Source organism: Diabrotica virgifera, chromosome 5, assembly GCF_917563875.1.
Source record: "Diabrotica virgifera virgifera chromosome 5, PGI_DIABVI_V3a".
NCBI classification, from domain to species: Eukaryota; Metazoa; Arthropoda; class Insecta; order Coleoptera; family Chrysomelidae; genus Diabrotica; species Diabrotica virgifera.
Genome location: NC_065447.1, coordinates 115,489,316 through 115,505,386, shown reverse-complemented (window position 1 = coordinate 115,505,386; position 16,071 = coordinate 115,489,316). Strand labels below are relative to the sequence as shown.

General features: G+C 33.3%; 1 protein-coding gene across 2 annotated transcripts in view; it reads right to left on the bottom strand.

The window, feature by feature from the left end:
* The window catches only part of LOC126885110 (facilitated trehalose transporter Tret1-like), a 130,647-nt gene extending 115,221 nt beyond the window's left edge, over window positions 1–15,426 (bottom strand). The window contains exons 1-2 of one of the 2 annotated variants that reach the window (XM_050651537.1): window positions 15,276–15,426; window positions 14,475–14,619 (exon numbers count right to left, since the gene is read on the bottom strand). In XM_050651537.1, coding sequence (XP_050507494.1) covers window positions 14,475–14,511 — 37 coding nt within the window. In that variant the 5' untranslated portion in view covers window positions 14,512–14,619; window positions 15,276–15,426. The remainder of the gene's footprint in view (window positions 1–14,474; window positions 14,620–15,275) is intronic. The other variant, XM_050651538.1, reaches the window with a different exon arrangement.
* Between the last annotated feature and the right edge of the window lie 645 nt (window positions 15,427–16,071).

Sequence of the window (16,071 nt, the reverse complement as noted above, 5' to 3'; positions counted from 1 at the left end):
ATAGGGAGTGATATGATATAATATACATAATATATTACAGCGATGTGATATAATATATATTACAGTATATAGCTCCCCGTTCATGACAAGCTTAAGGACGTAACCTGTAGCCTAGGCTATAATATTATAAAAAAAATCACTGAGATTGGACAACAGGTTTAGGAAATTCGAGACATCAAAAATGCATCATTTTAAGGTGGTGCGTTAATTTCTTGGAGAAGTGTAATTGTAATTTAATGTAAATAATGTAATATCCAATAATTGTAATTTAATATAAGATGTAATATAAGTTCCTTAAAAAATGTATTTTTTATTTCCCACAATACATTCTCCACAGGTCTAAATATCGTCGCTAGACGTCCACCGAACGTCCTCTCAGGACGTTAGATGGACGTTCGGCAGCACGACATTGGACCAAACTGGGACGTCCTATGAAGGTCCAATTGACGTCCACCGAACGTCCCCTCGGACTTTAGGTGGACGTCCATTGGACGTTAGATGGACGTCCATTGGACGTTTGGCAACGATGCATTTGGACCAAACTAGGACGTCCTGTTAAGGTCCAATTTACGTCCCCTAGGACGTCCGATTAAGGTCCAATTTACGTCCGATTAAGGTCCAATTTACGTTCGATTAACGTCCAATTTACGTCCGATTAAGGTCCAATTTAGGTCCCCTCGGACGTTAGGTGGACGTCCATTGGACATTTGGCAATGTGGCTTTGGACCAAACTAGGACGTCCTATTAAGGTCCAATTTACGTCCCCTAGGACGTCCGATTAAGGTCCAATTTACGTCCGATTAAAGTCCAATTTACGTCCCCTCGGACCTTAGATGGACGTCCAATGGACGTTCGGTAGCGCGACATTTTGACCAAAATAGGACGTATAAAGGACGTTCCTCGGACGTAAACTGACGTCCTTAAAGTCCGTAAAGGACGTCCTATGGACGTCCATTGGACGTCCTTGTGCTATTAGGGTAAAAAGACAGATTCACACCCAAGAAAGTCACTAGAAATATCTTCAGATACATCTTCTTTTTTGGATGATCATATCGGCCTTTGACGGTAATATTGACTAAAAATCTAAAAATAAAAGGAATAACGCAGAAAATGCAAAAATCGCTGATAAAATAAATAAACTAACCTATGAAATGCCAATAGTGTTAAAATTTTATAAATGTCATTATTGTCAAAATTTGATATGAGTAAAATTGCCTGAGGTTGTACCAATTACAAACAAGGTTTACGGCGCGGGAAATTTGAATTACTCCTCTTGGTTTAAAAACAGACTATAGTGAAAAATAAGCTCTTATATGTCAAATTCCAAATCGAATATTTTAACGTGAAATAAAAAAAATGAAACACTTTTCTGGGAAAACTTATTACAACTTTTTTAAAGTGTTTAAGAAAACGTTTATTTTTATTTTTTTAAAAAGTTTCTAGCAGCAAGAGTAAGCAAGTTACGCTCCAAATACAGTTGTTCCTTGTTTTTTGGTTAAAAATATCGTAAAAATCTCCCTCTAATTAACAGCCCAAATGGAATTAATCGTTACCACTTCACAAGTAACTTTATGTATTGTTTGTGTTTGTAAGTTTCATCAGTTCAAAGTGCTTATTTGTGAAAAAATTTGGTCTTAAAGTAAATTTTAAATCTTTAATTTAGAAAAAAAAGACTTTTTTCAAAATAACTTTAAAATTATTAGTGATACCAAATATCTTAAAGAGTAAAAAAATGTAGGTTTTGCTTTTTTAAATATTTGGGATTTTTTGATTTTCTGGAAGACAAAACTTGGTTAAGATATGGCTGTTTAAAATTTGCATATACATACTCGTGACTAGTGATTCGTTCGAGCCCTTTCAACAAAACCCCTTTCAAAAATAAGCATTTTTAACCAATGCAACTTACAGATCATATACAGGGTGTCCCCGAAAATAGTGCGTTCCTTAAAGGTATAGATAGAAAGCACAATGTAGAGCAAAAAATTCTTATAATATTTTCAGCCGTTTAAAACTTTTATAGAACAAAATTTGCTTAGAATTAAAATTAGTCAGTTTATCCACTCCCGGACTTATTTTGAACGTATGTTTTTTCACCCCCAAGAAGGGGTGAAAGTCACATCCAGGACAAGAGAACATATCGGCATAATCTCATTTTTTTCTTTGGCATTTTAGCTACGTGTGTGCCAAATTTCATGTCAATCCAAGCGGTTCTTTAAAATCTGGAGGTTTTGCGATATTTTACCGTGACTGAATGGAATGATTGCCGTTGTCACTTTTAGATAAGAAGTCATTATCACAATAACATAGTCAGGTTAACTGAATTATATAATTATTGTTTTTATTATTAAATGTGAAAACCTAGAATTATCCATGTCTGTCCGTCAATAAACACAACTCCTCTGTTAGTAGGACAGAAAGAATGACAAATAAGGTGTCAAATGAAAGCCTATAACCAAAATATGATATTACATGTGAGAAGTTTGACCTCGGACTGGCGGTTCCAGAGTTGCAACCGAAAGTACTGTTTTAAATTCGTCGAAATAGTACATACTATTATTCAACGCGACTAAGAAAGACCAGAACAAATACATACTTCCGGTTTCATGCCTGTCTGTTCGTCCATGTCTGTCGGTGAACAAAATTCATCCGTCATATCAACTGACAAAAAGTTACACGAAGAGTTCAAATATCGACTGCCGGTTCAACTTCCGGTCACTTTGGGTGAAAAATTAGAACTTACGATGTCCAATTGCTTGTTACAATTTTTTTATAAGTGTTCTACTCTATCTATTCTGACTTTTTCTATAACTTACTTAGATCACATATAATTTAATACAGTTTTGATGTCAGGGGCTTCAAAATTTATGTGGTGTGTTCCGGTATGTGATGAATGAAAAACGACTCCATAAGCAGAAGAAAAAAGTGTTCTTTAAAGTGTTCTCAAGGCCTAAGACAATACATCGACTCACAAGAGCGTTGTCACAGTAGCAAAAATTCGAGTTGGGGTTCGAATTACTTTCTCATGCGGCTTAGTCTCCTGACTTGGCCCCCTCCGATTATTAAGTGTTCCCAAATCTGAAGAAATGACTCGTAAATAAAAAAATCAGCTGAGATAATTGAAGAAAAAAATAACTATTTTTCAGAGCTTTCAGAATCGTATTATGCGCACGGCATCGACATAAAAAATTTGTAAAACCGTTAAAATCGCTGTATTGAACATATTGAATAAAATTAAAGAATTTTCATGAAAACATGTTTTTCTTGAAAATATGTCTACTTTTATAGGACGCACTTCAGCAGTTCATAAAAAAAGCTTACAGACTTTCTAATGCTTTATGCTAAGTAGAAAAAATAACAAAAAATTTATTACTCATGAAGAAGATCAAGCAGCTAAATTTAAAGTAAAATCATTAGATGGCATATAAATAGATATGGAATAATGGAATAGAAGTTGATATCCACTTCTGAACCCACCTCAGAAGAAGTGGACGAAATAGAGTAATTGGGAGTCCTTCAAAGGTCACCTGAGCACTCAGAACCTAGTACCAGTGCATGCAGCTGCGATAATATTAAAGAGAAATCCGACAAAAGAATTGAGAGGGAACTCTGGACCAAATATCAAAAACCAGTGTAACCTAACACTTCCAGCTTCATATTAATAATAGAAAATCACCGAAAGACAAATATGTAATGTAAAGAATTAATATCTCAATATTCCGGTCTACTAAACAATAACGACTGGAAAAACATTAAAGTCTTTATTCAAGTCGTATATTCAAAAAATAAGACAAGTAGAGTAATAAATGGATAATTAAAAATTGCGAGAAACAGTGCAAGAAAATGATTTAATAGACCCGAAGACAAAACAAAAATTAATGTGCTAAATAAAAGTATTGATTCGTTACTGCAGAACTAGAACTGTTATATGGAGCTATACTCTGGATCGGTGTAAATTAAATGAGAAAGAAAATAATATAATAAACACACTTTAAGAGCAGATAGAGAAAATATATGGATTATCAGAAGGTTCAAACGGCAGAATTATCAACGATAAACAAGAAACAGTCAACGAGATAATGATTCTGGACCAACTGTTTTATTATAATTAGGGGTACGGAATTTTCGTTTTTACTAAATAGATGCGAATTTCGGCGAAATTTTGAACATAAATGCGATAAATGTGAAATATGGAGTTTTTGTTTATTTCCGCGAAATACCTGCAGGTGCCCAACTCGCCCGTAAATAAGTAGGTAGTTACGTAGTAAATAAGGCATGGAAAGATTTTACGGAAAATTTTCTATTGTACATAATTTTTGAAAGGTTGTTTATTTTTCTAACACGTGTTGAAACAGAAGGAACTTTTATTGTTCATCATTAAATAGATAAAGATAAGATAAGGAATTGATATTTTTCAATGTTGATTCTTTGAGAAATATAAATAATCCGACTGTTGTTATCTGCATTTCGGTCTTTTGTATTGGTAAAAATCTAAGTAGGAATAAAAATCGGCTACTTCTTATTTTCTAAACATATAAATTAGTCAAACATGACAATCAGTGCTCATTCCGTCAATTTTTATTAAGAACGTGGTCTATCAAAAAAGTTTTCATAGTAACATAAAGTTACTTAAAGTATCCCCTAAAATGGGACGCCCTAAAACAATTTTGAGTGATCGAGTCAAAGAATTTGCAACAGATGACCTATATCTGTGTGACACAAGACACAATTGCTACACAGTGCAGTTTTCCGTCATTTGCTAAAGCAGCATTACAGAGCATTTGGAGTCCAACGAACAGCGTAGACGCAGAACGATTCTTCAGCACATATAATATTGTAGTGACAGATCGAAGAACAGCTCTTAAAGAGTCGAATGTCGAAATTACAACGATGTTAGCTTTTAATTAATGTTTTCTGTTGTTTTACTCGTAGTTAAAAATAAATGCGAAATTTTGTAATTATAAAAAAGTAAATGCGAAATTCATGTTTTTGTTTGCGAAAATTCCGTACCCCTAATTATAATTAGTTATAAAATAGCTTCAATGGGGAAAAGCTGTAAGCTTAGACAAAACACCAGTAGGGGGCATCCAATTAATTGAGGAAAAAAATTAAATGTATAACAATATTCACTTCATTTACTGAAAAGGCATTGTCCCGCAAGAATGGTTGAAATCACAATTAATAGCCCTACAAAAAGACAAGCGCTTAAAAGTGATAAGACCATTGAACAATAAGCATGTAAGCTACCTTTTAAACACATTCTCAAAAATTATCCATAACACAAGGATTGTTAGGAAATTCTTTTATAGACTTCAGGCAACAAATTCTCCTGATCATGTTTAAAAAACGTACGGAATGTACTAAATAAAAAAATATATTTTTATCATTTAAAAATATATACCCTTATACTATAACATAATTCTAACGTTGAATATATAATGCTTTCCTGTGGAGTATACAAAGGATGGTCTTGTTTTTCCCGCACGCTGCCTTGTTTAGTCTTCTTTGTCGTTTAATTCGTTAAATTCTATCCTCTTATGTCACGGCTTCAGGAAGCAGTGGATATATGCAGTGAACGGGAGGCCTATGTCGAACAGTGACCGAACGGAGCCTTTTCGCGTTTATCATGTAGAGAAGTCACTTGTCAAAAACTGGACATATGTAATCGTATTCAATTTGTTAAATACTGTCACATAATATGTCATGCACCTCTGTGCGTTAATCCATTTTATTTCTACAATTTTAAGGTGCTATTACATGCCGCCATTTTGATTTGTCTACAGTCGCATTCTGCCCGTTAAATCCCATCGTTTGAGGCGCTGTACGTCACGATTGGATCAATTGTAGCGAAGCTGCATGACTAAGGCCCTTTTAACATGTTGCTGTATTTGCTTTTTCTGTGCCATTTTATATTATTTGTCAAATACTATTATTTGAGGTGCTGTACACACGATTGGACCAATACGACCGTAGATACAAGACTAAGGCCCTTTTGACATGCTGTTGTATTTGATTTTTCTATGTCATTGTATTCTATTTGACAAATCCAGTTATTTGAGGTGCTGTACTCCACGATTGGACCAATAGGAGCGAAGATACGTAAATAAGGCCCTTTTAGCATGTTGCTGTAATTGATTATTCTGTGCCATTGTATTCTGTTCGTTTAACCCTATCATTTGAGTTGCTGTATGTCACGATTGGACCAATAGGACCGAAGATACATAACAAAGGCCCTTTTGACTTGTTGCTGTATTTGATTTGTTTGTGTCAAATTTGATTCTATTTATGAAGACCTATTATTTAAGATGCTGTACGTCACGATTGGACTAATAGGACCGAAGATACGCTACTAAGGCCCTTTTGACATGCTGTTGTATTTGATTTTTCTATGTCATTGTATTCTGTTTGTCAAATCCTATCATTTGAGGTGCTATACATCACGATTGGACTAACAGGACCGAAGATACATAACTAAGGCCTTTTTGACATGCTGCTGTGTTTTGATTTTTCTGTGTCATTGTCTTCTATGATGCCTAAGGCATGTCTATGATATGCCTTATTTTTAAACAAAACAAGTAATTGGACTTCGTAAGTCCTAGGTTTTCACCCAAAGTAATCGAAAGTAGAACTGGAAGACGATATTTGAATTTTACGTGTAACTTTGCGTGGATTGATATACGAATTTACTAATATTGAGTCATTTTTACTAAACTTTGACATTTGTCACCTCATTTGTAATTCTACCCGGTATAATGGCGGAGGAGTTATATTGGCGGTCGTACGAACCGACGGAAAGACAGCCTAGGTCAAATATCTCACCTTTAGTACCATCCTTGGATTATAAGCTTCCATTTGACACCTCACTTGTCATTCTACCTGGTATAATGATCGAGGAGTTATATTCGCGGTCGGACAGACCGACGGACAGACCGCCAAGGTCAAATATCTCACCTTTAGTACCATCCTTGGATTATCAGCCTTCATTTGGCAACTCATTTGTCATTCTACCTGGTATAATGACGGTGAAGTTATATTCGCGGTCGTACGGACCGACGGAAAGACAGCGTAGGTCAAATATCTCACCTTTAGTACCATCCTTGGATTATAATCTTTTATTTGACACCTCATTTATCATTCAAGCTGGTATAATAATGGAGGAGTTATATTCGCGGTCGGAGGGGCCGACGCACAGACCGCCTAAGTAAAATATGTCACCTTTAGTACCATCCTTGAATTATAAGCTTTCATTTGACACCTCATTTGTCATTCTACCTGGTTTAATGATCGAGGAGTTATATTCGCGGTCGCACAGACCGACGGAAAGTCAGCCTAGGTCAAATATCTCACCTTTAGTACCATCCTTGGATTATAGTCTTTTATTTGACACCTCATTTATCATTCAAGCTGATATAATAATGGAGGAGTTATATTCGCGGTCGGAGGGGCCGACGCACAGACCGCCTAAGTAAAATATGTCACCTTTAGTACCATCCTTGAATTATAGGCTTTCATTTGACACCTCATTTGTCATTCTACCTGGTATAATGACGGAGGAGTTATATTCCCGGTCGTACGGACCGACGAACAGACCGCCTAGGTCAAATATCTCACCTTAAATACCATCCTTGGATCATAAGCTTTCATCTGACACCTCATTTATCATTCAAGCTGGTATAATGATAGAGGAGTTATATTCGCGGTCGGACAGACCGCCAAGGTCAAATATCTCACCTTTAGTACCATCCTTGGATTATCAGCTTTCATTTGACACCTCAATTGTCATTCTACCTGGTATAATGACAAAGAAGTTATATTCGCGGTCGTACGGACCGAAGGAAAGACAGCCTAGGTCAAATATCTCACCTTTAGTACCATCCTTGGATCATAAGCTTTCATCTGACACCTCATTTATCATTCAAGCTGGTATAATGATGGAGGAGTTATATTCGCGGTCGTACGAACTGACGGAAAGACAGCCTAGGTCAAATATCTCACCTTTAGTACCATCCTTGGATTATAAGCTTTCATTTGACACCTCACTTGTCATTCTACCTGGTATAATGATCGAAGAGTTATATTCGCGGTCGGACAGACCGACGGACAGACAGCCAAAGTCAAATATCTCACCTTTAGTACCATCCTTGGATTATCAGCTTTCATTTGACACCTCATTTGTCATTCTATCTGGTATAATGACGGAGAAGTTATATTCGCGGTCGTACGGACCGACGGAAAGACAGCATAGGTCAAATATCTCACCTTTAGTACCATCCTTGGATTATAATCTTTTATTTGACACCTCATTTATCATTCAAGCTGGTAGTTATATTCGCGGTCGGAGGGGCCGACGCACAGACCGCGTAAGTCAAATATGTCAACTTTAGTACCATCCTTGGATTATAAGCTTTCATTTGACACCTCATTTGTCATTCTACCTGGTATAATGACGGAGGAGTTATATTCGCGGTCGTACGGACCGACGAAAAAACAGCCTAGGTCAAATATCTCACCTTTAGTACCATCCTTGGATTATAAGCTTTCATTTGACACCTCATTTGTCATTCTACCTGGTACAATGATGGAGGAATTATATTCGCGGTCGGACAGACCGACAAACAGACCGCCAAGGTCAAATATCTCACCGTTAGTACCATCCTTGGATTATAAGCTTTCATTTGACACCTCATTTGTCATTCTACCTGGTATAATGATGGAGGAATTATATTCGCGGTCGGACAGACCGACAAACAGACCGCCAAGGTCAAATATCTCACCTTTAGTACCATCCTTGGATTATCAGCTTTCAGTTGACACCTCATTTGTCATTCTAGCTGGTATGTTGACGGAGGAGTTGTGATTACAGACAGACGGACGGACAGACGGACGTGGATAATACAAAGTTTTCACATTTTTTCAAAATTGGGTGAAAACAACATGATGCCAGAATGATTTGTTGATGAAAATAATATATACATTTTCAAATTGCCTATTTGTCGGTGTGGATAATATTATATTCAACAGTGATGCCAAATTTCTGATGCCAAAATAATTGATAATGAAAGTGGGATATACGTTTTCATGTATATAGCGGCAGCGACAAAACGGTAAAACACTGAACTAAATGTATATAATATTTTCACTGTACCATCATTTTGGACTCAAACATTTTATGGAATAAACTTATATAACTTAGTAAGGGATAAACAAAGAAAGCTGATATATTAAAGTAACATCAAGAAATCAAATCTCTAACTACCGAGTTGATTAGACTTCTGGTAACAAGTGCAGAAAAAAAGTTATTAAGGTAGTGTAAAGTGGCATCGATATACAGATGCCACTTTGCAAGACGATGCCAAATCGATGGTAAATGCATAATGTATCGATGCCAAATTGATAGTAGGATGTATATATATATATATATATATATATATATATATATATATATATATATATATATATATATATATATATATATATATATATATATAGGGTGTCCCAGACTAATTTAGCCACGCTATATCTCTTAAACGAATAGAGATTTTCGAATAGGACAAAAAGTGATATATTCTACTTGTAATATACTTTAATATGGCGTACAAAAAATCATCCCCTAAATATTCATCCCTTAGTTACAACCCCTAACTTTAATTTTTTTTAATAGCACCCTGTATATTTTTTTATAGTTTTGGATGTGGTCTTTTATTGTCTATTCAACACATTTTTTGAAAATAAAATCGGTTCGTAAATAACCAATAAACTATCAGTTTATTTTTGTCAATTGTGTGTCTTAGACTAATTTATCCAGGCTATATTTCTTAAACGAATAGAGATTTTTAAATGGGACAAAAACTGATCTATTCCATTTGTAATACACTTTCATATGGCTTAGAAAAAATTCATCCCCTAAACATTCATCATCTCTCTCAACAACAATAATGGAGGAGGAGGAAAAGAGAGATCTCTCTCTTTTCCTCCTCCTCCGTTGTTGTGTTGTGAGAGACGCCATATTAAAGTGTATTACAAATGTAATATATCAGTTTTTGTCCCATTCGAAATCTCTATTCGTTTAAGAAATATAGCCTGGATAAAATTAGTCTGGGACAGATAATTAACAAAACTAAACTGATACTTTCTTAGTTATTTACGAACCGATTTTATTTTCAAAAAATGTGTTGAATAGACAATAGAAGACCACATCCAAAACTATAAAAAAATATACAGGGTGCTATTAAAAAAATTAAAGTTAGGGGTTGTAACTAAGGGATGAATGTTTAGGGGATAATTTTTTTCTACGCCATAATAAAGTGTATTACAAGTATAATTGACCACTTTTTGCCCCATTCGAAAATCTCTATTCGTTTAAGAGGCTAAATTCGTGGCTAAATTAGTCTGGGACACCCTGTATATAAAATTTTCTTTTAATTTTAATAAAGTTTCGTTATTAGATTACAGTCAAATCGAAGTAATAATTATTATTTTAAAAATATTCCTTTTAATGACGTCACACCTAAACGCAAGTGGCTGTACCATGTAAGTTTGATGGGTTGGTATCGGTCCTGTGGTAGAGAATATTAGTTCGTGTTCTGAGGTTCTCCTTTTAAAGGACGAAGAAATTTTGGATCACTCTTCTGACTTTTCACTCTTTGTTTGGAAATAAGTTGAGTGGCATGTGACAGATTCAGGTCAAGTTGAAAATTTTTAATACCTAGTTTCACGGTTCATGTATTTAAATTGCGAACTGTGCATCTAAATTTATCCAGAGTGTTTTAAAACAAATCTATTGAGGTTTTCGGCATGGAATCATTGTCGTCGCATGTTAAATACATTATTTTTAATAACGTTTTATAGCAGCCATGTTCTTATTCCATTTTATTGTGACACATCTCTTTCCTATTAAATCTTCCCAGTAAATTTATTAATTAAATTTAGTAGGCTTTAATCATTTCACTGGTTATATCTAATATTTATTCGGGGAAATTATCTTGTAATATATTCTTAAATTTTTGGTTATACTAAAGTTAAAATTTCTTTTAAATTATTTCAATGCCATTATTATAATTATCCTATAATAATATATTTTTCTAAGGAAATCATATTCTGTATTTAAATTCCAAATTCATATGTCTAATTTGAATCAAGGTCACATTCATATTCTTTCACATCTGATAAGTTTTTACTCTACTACTATTTTTTTTTATTGTTCTTCATTTAAAAAAAACTTTCCTCACTTCTATTTTTCTCTGACCTTTTTCCCCACAAATGTAGATTGAAAGTAAACCGGGATTATGTTGTTTTAGCCACTCAGGGGAAAACATAGAGACCTCTCATACCACCTGAGAGAGAGAACCATTTACAACCATAGCACTCAACTGGGGACAAGCTCTGGGAACAAAATAATCTTGGTCTTATTCATCATTCTGCTCCTCCTGGAAGGGCAGTTTCACAGGTAGCAGTTTAAGCACTACATTTGTGCTGACTTCGGACATAGATTTTTTTCTAGGATGCAGCAACGAACATTTTTTTTTTGAGTCGTTTATTGAATCGGGTTTGTTTTGGAAACGTTTAGGTTTTGTAACAGATCATGACTTTCTACATATTACGTTTAAAATCACAGACATTTATTTTATTCACCATGTTTAATAATTACTTACACTTTTTATTTCTTTTCAGATTCTTATAATATACATGTTAGTTTATAGAGTTCCCAAACTTATGTATAATCCTGTGGTAATATCCCAGGCAACCCAATAACGTTTACAAAACGTTGAAAAGACGTCATAATTATCACCAAACCACGTCAGTCTGTCACGTTTTTTCGACGTCCAAAGTAACGTTAATTTGTCCCACCACAATTGACGTCATTTTTGTCACGTTTTAAATACGTGATATCAAAAGCGTAGTTTTTAGGTCGTTTTTTTAGATTAATTTTCCATTTTAAATAATTATTCGTATGGGCATTGTTGGTATTACAGGTTTTCCATTGAACTGTTAAATTTAGCTCACAGGCTAAAAGTAAAACCAAATGGAAGACTTTTTAAAATACATAGAATTACAATACCCTTAATGCAACATACCTATAAAAAATTGTCACCTTTTTTATATACCTACTTACTCTATCAAAACTGAAACACCGTAATATAAATAAATAATTTAATAACAAATTATCCAGCATAATATCTTAATTAAAAGTTGTACATTAAATCAAAAAGAATCATGAACAACTCATTGTTGGGAATACCTGAATAAAGTAGTACATGAGCATCATTTTTCTTCACTTCAAGCAATCTTAGAAGGCTAAAAATGAATTTAATTAGCCTCGGTAACACATAATTAGTTCATTAACAGAAAATAAGCACCAAAAACATAACCTCAAAAGTTTGCAAGAAGAATTAATGCATTAAGCTAACACACCTGAGCAAAACGAATAAAAATCTCTTAATTAAGACGTTTCTTCAACTATATCTAAATGAAACGTCTTATTTTAGCAAACAAAGCACGTAAGCAATAAATGAAAAATTTCTTATCACCACTTAACGTTATGTTATAAACCAAATCGTCTATATGACGAAAGACGTCTATATGAGGTAATATTCAAACACGTGTATATATTCAACCAAAAACTGACGTTTCCTCAACGTTATTAGCGTCACTTGGTTGCCTGGGATACCTTGAGCTTAAGTGATGTCTCAGAGATTAAGTTACCTGATTGCATTTACTTATTTAACTTTACTTATATTATAAATTTGCTTGTTCCCACTTTTTTATATAACTTCCCATTTATTTATTTAACTTTACTTCCTTTATTTAATTAATTTAAACCATTTGTTTATTTATTTTCACTTTATTATTAATTGCTTGTTCCCATGTACTTATTTAAATTTACTTTATTATTAATATACTTTACTTCATTTATTCAGTCAATTTAAGTATTTATGAATATTTAACTTTACTTTACTTAGGCAATTCATTTTTTATATATTTCACTTAGTCAGGCTTGTGCCTGCTCAACTCATTTAAAATTCTGGAGATTATTCTTTCGAATAATCCTCCATTATTTATATACCTTGTTATTCATGTCTCTCTGTATCTAACTTAGTTGTACGTAGTAATCGTACTATGATTATTTGGTGAATGCTGTATATAACCTCATGTGAGTTGTACGCTCTATATAAGTTAGAGGTATTTAAATTTTCTAACATGTAACATTATTGTTATGTTATAATATTGTATACATTATTATTGTAAACTATAACTTTTGTCATCTTTTGTAAAGGTAGTCACGTTGTTAACTCAGAGATGGTCAAAAATCTAAGTAGTTCTATTTAATAAATTTTTAATCTGTTTTGTATATCATTTATTATTAATTCCCTCATTTTTTCATTTACAGATTTAATATATTTTACAGTGGTGTAGTATACCTGGGAGAGTGATCGATAGCCCTCTCCTGGTGCCCATTATTTGTTTTTCTTTGTCAGTTATTCTTCTTTATCCAGTTTCAGTACATCTATTCTTATTTTAATATTTTCCTTCCTAGTCATCATCACTATCTACTTTAATTTACTGTCTCTGACAGGCATGTAAATTGGCCGAATCCATTCTTGAATGTCAAGTAGTCATTCTCTTGCATATCCTGCTAGCATAACTGTATTCAGTTCCATCTTTTTATTCCACTTCTATTTGTAGTTCATCTTACAACTATCTCTTCATCTTTTCATTTCCCTATACAAAAACTACAGCAAAAGTGGTTTTTTGTTACGTCGACCCCCCAACGTGAGGCTATTTTTGTTACATTAGGTATACATTCATACTTCTGTTTGCAGTTTATCCCTCAACCAACTTTCCAATTCTCATCCCCCTTTACCTAAACTCCAGCAGAAGCAGTTTTTGATACACGTGGTACTTTTATTTCAGAAAAATGGCTAAGACTAACACAATATTTCAGATCTTATAGGAGAGCAAACGCTGATTCAGACCACATACTAGTAATAGCAAAATTAAAAATGAAAATAATAAAAATAAAACGCAACCTGAAAGAATAAGAAAAAGCCTGGAATTTTGACAAACTACAAGTAGAAAAAGTAAACAATAAATACGAGGAACACACAGCAAAGAAGTAAAAACGGTAAAAACTGAATATATGGAAATTGACTGGGACAAGATCAAAACTGGTAATAGAGGCAGCGGAGGAAACAATAGGACAAAGACAAAAGAGTTAATCAAAATAATGGTTTGATAGAAAGAGTGCAAAGCCATAAACATAGAGACGAAACAACCATGGATGACATGGATAAAAATCGGAATGGACGAACTTAACTTTTTCATAGCTTCATAAAGACGCTAGACGATCTAAAAAGGAGTCAATACACAAATATATTAAAGTAATTTAAATAAGAAGACATGGTAAGAAACAAAACGTTCGAATTATACAAAATATTATCTAAATAATAAAAAATAGCGAATATACAACATACACATACCTGTTATGATGCCACTAAGAATTGCTCTATTTGCCATTATATCAATTGCAATGGTCTTTATACACGGGTAAAACGAACTACAACAGCCATGTAACCTATATAGGAGTTCTCCCTTTATCCTCTTGTGACCATTTGGTTAGAGTACCTAATAAAAATATATTCATTTAATTTGGTATCAGTCTGAGTAATTACAAATACAGGGTGTTTCATTAATAATTGAACATATTTCAACTTCATAAGGTTGCATTTATTACGCAAATGAAATAATTTTAATCGTTAAAAGAAACATAGGTAATGTTATTTATCAAAGTTTCTTGAAACGAATAAATAATGCATTCAACATGTAAAAACAAATTGCGGTTTTAAAGCAACCATTTTGTTATAATCTAAATAATATTTCCAAAGATCGTTCGAAACAAAAAAGTCTGATATAATTTTTCTCTTTGTTGATCGTTTTCGAGTTATAAACAATTGTATTAAAGTACCTAAATTCAAGTTCAAACCTTATGATTTGAAGAATCTATCTCTTGTTTTTTATAATAATTATAACAATTATATAATTATAACAATTATTATTAATATACTAATCTACAATATCAAACTATGTTTCTCCATTAAACAGCTCGATGCAGATCGACCTTTTATGTATCTCAGACTATTTAGTTATTTTCACTGAAATCCGTGCGAAAAATAATTGAATTGACTCTTTAATTTTCTTATTAAAATTGAACTAATAAGAATTGATGCAGACATATCAATAATAATTTTTTGGATGATCGTACATAAAAAGTCTTTACTCACTATTATACTCACTGTACTTTCTTACACTATTTATCAATAGTACACACAAAATGTTTATGTAATTTGATGAAATGAAAAAGTCAATAATATAACGTAGTATGTATGTTTTTAGTGAAAACTATGTTTTTAATTTATTGCCTGTTACTCTATTTTTATGAGATAAAGTTGAGGTTATCACGAAGTTATTAAAATGCATTTAAAATATTTTGAATTTAATCGAAAACAACACGGAATGCAATTATTAGTGTATGTATTTTTCAAGCTTACAACCATTCATAGTTCTTAGGCCCCCATATAAAATTATTATTTATGACCACACCGTTGAAACTTTTTGTACTTGTTATTTGGGTGGAGTCGGACAAATTTCGAGCTTAGCGCATCATGGCAGTGGGGCGTTTGTCTGTCAAGCGGTCACGAAGTTGTCAATTTTATGCAAGAAAAAAATTTATAACCACATTGGTCATTTTATTTTAATCAATGGTTTTTATCATATAAACAGCGAAAATCATTTTGTCGGACAAAAATATTGGGGCATATGACGCGTCGGACACGCTAAAGATGTCAAATTTATGAAAAAAATAAATTTATTACCACATGGATAATTTTAACGGTATCTACCATAAAACCTTTTTACAATAATGTGGTAACCTTGTCGGACAATTTTCACGGGGCATATGCGCAGTCGGACGCGCCGAAGATGTCAATTTCCTGAAATTTTTTTATTTACAGCCATTTTTCCGACAACATTAGTAGGTTATAAGTAATTATATTCTTAATCAAAAAATCAAAGTGTCGG